This window comes from Mauremys mutica, chromosome 1 (genome assembly GCF_020497125.1).
Source record: "Mauremys mutica isolate MM-2020 ecotype Southern chromosome 1, ASM2049712v1, whole genome shotgun sequence".
NCBI classification, from domain to species: domain Eukaryota; kingdom Metazoa; phylum Chordata; order Testudines; family Geoemydidae; genus Mauremys; species Mauremys mutica.
The window spans coordinates 361,017,110-361,021,203 of NC_059072.1; the positions used below are offsets into that span (position 1 = coordinate 361,017,110).

General features: G+C 45.3%; 1 protein-coding gene across 1 annotated transcript; it reads left to right on the forward strand.

The window, feature by feature from the left end:
* The first annotated feature begins 2,739 nt into the window (after positions 1-2,739).
* LOC123356078 (olfactory receptor 51G2-like) lies at positions 2,740-3,675 on the forward strand. Its single transcript, XM_044999054.1, has one exon. The coding sequence runs from the start codon at positions 2,740-2,742 to the stop codon at positions 3,673-3,675; it is 936 nt and encodes a 311-aa protein (XP_044854989.1).
* The last annotated feature ends 419 nt before the right edge of the window (positions 3,676-4,094 follow it).

The window sequence follows — 4,094 nt, forward strand, 5'->3', positions numbered from 1 at the left end:
CTTGCAGAATCTCCCTTCACTTCCCTGACCTGCACCCAGGGTGTGTAATGCAGGATAGGGGGCTGCCAGGGAGAAATCTGATCCTATATTATTATTATTATTATTATTATTATTATTATTATTATTTCAGCAAGATCACAGCTTTCACAGAATCATTGGAACCATTTGTCCACCCTTGAGGTAGCCATATGACTAATTGGCACTATATAAACAGTGATAACAAGCCTGAATTCCAGGAATAGAGAGCCTGCAGCAGGGCTGGCACTGCAGTCCAATTAAGTAGCATCACGCCATGTCCCCTGTGATTTGGTGTCCTGCAGTTTGCCATTTGCTGTGGCGGGGTTAAAGCGGGTGCATATGAAGCCAAGCAGCTGAGGTTCCCTGATGGCCAAGTGGCCCCCAGGGGAATGTGCAGACATGCTTCATAAAGACACTGCCTCCCTATCTGAACAGATACTAGCTGCTGCCTGTGAAACCTCTCCAATGACTCCTTGTTCTTTAGGGTGAAGATCTCTGGTGTCAGCGGCTCCTCTGCTAGCAGGAATTGGGTACGTTGTCAGGTTTCACTATCTTTAAAATGTGAAGTGAGGGGAAAGGCTGTGAGCTGTTTCCATTTGCAGATGTTCTGTGCAGAGGCAGAGGACTTAGCTGGGCTGTCGGGGTGACTCAGTGACCAGGGGTCCCATTTCTAAAGGTGCCGTGTGCTCTGGGCCCGATACTGCCAGGGGCTGAGTGAGAAGAAACCCCACGGAATATCAGTGACCAATTCCCAAATCACCTCTGCTTTATTTGTTCCTGAAAATTTAATTAGCAAATGCATTTTCAAAGGGTTTATTCTCTGGCTTGATTGTGAACGCAGGAATTCAGAGCTGTGTTGCTTTGTGGTAAGTGGCCTGATAGGGCATATTTCTGTTTCCTGACTGGCTGAGGGCTCCAATATTTCTGCCCTCTAGAGACCTCTCAGAGTTACAGGGCTACCTACATCTCTGCCCCCAATCTAATCTATGAGTGCCAGATGTCAGGCCCTGTAGCCTGCCCGCTCACAGGGTAGGATCCCATGATTCTCCCACCCACAGACTGGGCACTGGGCTACAGTACACTGTGAGTTGGCTGTGCTGCCGAGCAGGTCTGAGTGGGTTCAGCGCCTGTGGTTGACATGTGTGTACTAAAGTACAGATGTGCAAATATTATACCAAATTTTTTCATTGTAAGACAATATTACAAAGAAAACTTTCATGCCGTGCGTGTATATTGAAAGCCAGCAGTAGCATCGCTGGAATCTCTGCAGAAAGAAGCAGTGGTAACTTTACTGCTTAATGGCTTTGCCAAGTGTTTCAGAAGTGCTCCACATACTGTTTGCAATGGGCTTGTGCTTTAATTCTTTGTTCAATGAACAGTTGTATGATACTGTCTCCTGGTAACTGACCAGAAGCTGTTTCTAACGTTTACATCCAGGATTGTGCACACAATAACTCTGCAAAACCTGTACAACACTTTTGAAAAAGTCATGAGAGAACAGAACTGCTGGGCAGTGTTTCAGCAAAGAGTAGAGCTGAGGTGCAGGAAAGGGGAGTGTTATTGTGGTTGTATGTAATTTATGCTCATCACCTGTTACAGGAGCATGACTGAAGTAACTTATACACTCAACGGCACATTAGTGCAACACCAGTATGTTCAGTATTCACCCATTTGTGTCACCAATCCCGTCCTCCCCCAGCTGAAGTAACTGAAGTAACTGTGTTAGCTTGTATCTTGCCAAATATCTACAGACCCTTGCATGGAGGGAAGATGCAGGTCCTGTGAGGATGAAAAGAAGCTTCTCTTAGAGGGATTCTTGGGGGTCAGAGTGTATCACCAGTAGGATTTTGTCAGGGAAAGTTATTAGAGGTTGGTTTTTATCAAATTTACACAGGTACATCTGGAGTGAAGTCAATGTTATTGAATTAAACACCTGCCCTTAAGAATTTATCCTATGTCCTAGAAAGAGGTAGTGGCATAATTTGGACTCTCGGGATGGGGGAAAATAAATAGGATAGTTATTGGGGCAATGAAATATTTAGAAATAGCTTCAATGCAGGACAGATAAATACAATGACTGTTTTCAGCATTCATTAGCCTTGTGTTTACCCCATGTCAAAATACAATGGACCACACTTGGAAGTGGAGGGCCAGAAAGAGTGTCTGTGTGAAGGTCACAATTTTAAAATTACACAATTCTCAAACAGGCTGCCTAACTCATAGCTACAAGATATCGATGGGGCCAAGAGCTTAGCAGGATTTAAAGAGGGACTGGATGTGTCTATGGGTAACCAGAACATTCAATTACAGAAGTACAGATTTTTTTTAAAAAAAGAAAGTCTTGTTTTGGGCTATACAGCCTCCTGATTTACACTACAAAATATGTCTATCTAGTGGGTGTCAAGGGCAAACTTTCCTAGGAGCAGGTTATCTCATAGCTGCCTATTGCAGGGGTTTTTCCACCTTCCCCTGAAGCATCTGGAATTGGCCACTGGATACTGGGCTAGATGAACTGCAGGTCTGGTCCAGTCTGGCAGTGCCTACCTTCCTATCACTGGTGTAAATCCAAGAGTATGCTTTTGCTGATCTACCTTGAACTTCTGGGCATCTCTAGACATGTACTGAGAGCAGAAAGATGTTTCTTTAAATATCATCTAATCTCCTGTACTTTTTCTTTTTAGGAAGGAAAGGGGAAAACTCCTAGGGCCTGGCCAGAACACTATGTCATCTCTCAATGAAACTGAATTCCAATTTGCAGTGTTCCTTCTGACCGGGCAACATGGGCAGGAAGTTTTCCATCTCTGGATTTCTATCCCCTTCTGCTTCATGTATGTTATTTCGATAGTAGGAAATTCAGTCATTCTGTTCATTATAAAAACAGATCCCAGCCTCCATGAGCCCATGTACATTTTCCTTTCCATGTTGGCCGCCACAGAGCTGGGTATATCAATAGCCACCATGCCGACAATACTGGGTGTATTCTTGTTTAATTCTAGGGAGATCAGCCTTGATGCCTGTTTTGCACAGTTGTTCTTTATCCACTCACTTCAATGCATTGAATCCTCCGTGCTCTTGTTGATGGCCTTTGACCGCTTCATCGCTATCTGTAACCCACTGAGATATGCTTCCATCTTAACCCTGCCAAGAATACCCAAGATGGGACTGGTGTGTGTGCTAAGAGGCATGGCTATAATACTCCCACTGCCATTGTTCCTGGATCGTTTCCATTACTGTCGATCCAATGTCCTCTCCCATTCCTACTGCCTGCACCAGGAGGTCATGAAGATGGCTTGTTCTGATATCAGTGTCAACAGCATCTACGGATTGTTTGCTAAACTCTTAACAATGGGGTTGGACTCACTGCTCATCTTCCTCTCTTACATGATGATCCTCAAAACAGTACTTAGCATCGTGTCCCATGCCGAGTGCCTCAGAGCCCTGAACACCTGCGTTTCCCACCTCTGTGCTGTCCTGCTCTTCTACACGCCAGAGATCGGCCTGTCTGTGATACACAGATTTGGGAAGAGATCATTTCCCTTCCTTCAGATTCTCCTGGGCTACATGTCTCTGCTGGTCCCTCCCCTGATTAATCCGATTGTGTACAGCGTGAAAAGCAAACACCTTCGTGCAAGGATAATCAGGGTGTTCATCAAGTGAAGGGTCAATTCATCACCTGACTTCAGCGGTGGTGACATTGGAAACGAAAAACACGTGTAACAGCCACATATTACATCCTGGATCTGTATATCCAAGATAACATGAGCTACTATTCTCCACTCTATGGAGAGAAGTTCAGGCGGGGTATAAGGCCTGGAAGAATGGGAGAGGCGCTGGTGAGGGAGGACAGGGCACTGGGGGAAGGAGACTAAGGAAGGCAGCAGCATTTACAAAGTGACCATGTTAATGGAAAGCCAGGGGACCGGTGGGATGTGGACACATAAACAGCCGTATCGGTGGCTGCTCCCCTCTCAGAATTCCAGTCAATACAGTCAATAAAGAGAAGGGACGTGGATGTTGTTTCAATTATACCTGACCTGTCACTGTCCCATCTCTGGCTAAACATTCAATGGCCAGGA

What these genes read in the sequence shown, in the direction of transcription:
- LOC123356078 (XM_044999054.1), top strand. Translation starts at nt 2,740, where the DNA reads ATGTCATCTCTCAATGAAACTGAATTCCAATTTGCAGTGTTCCTTCTG.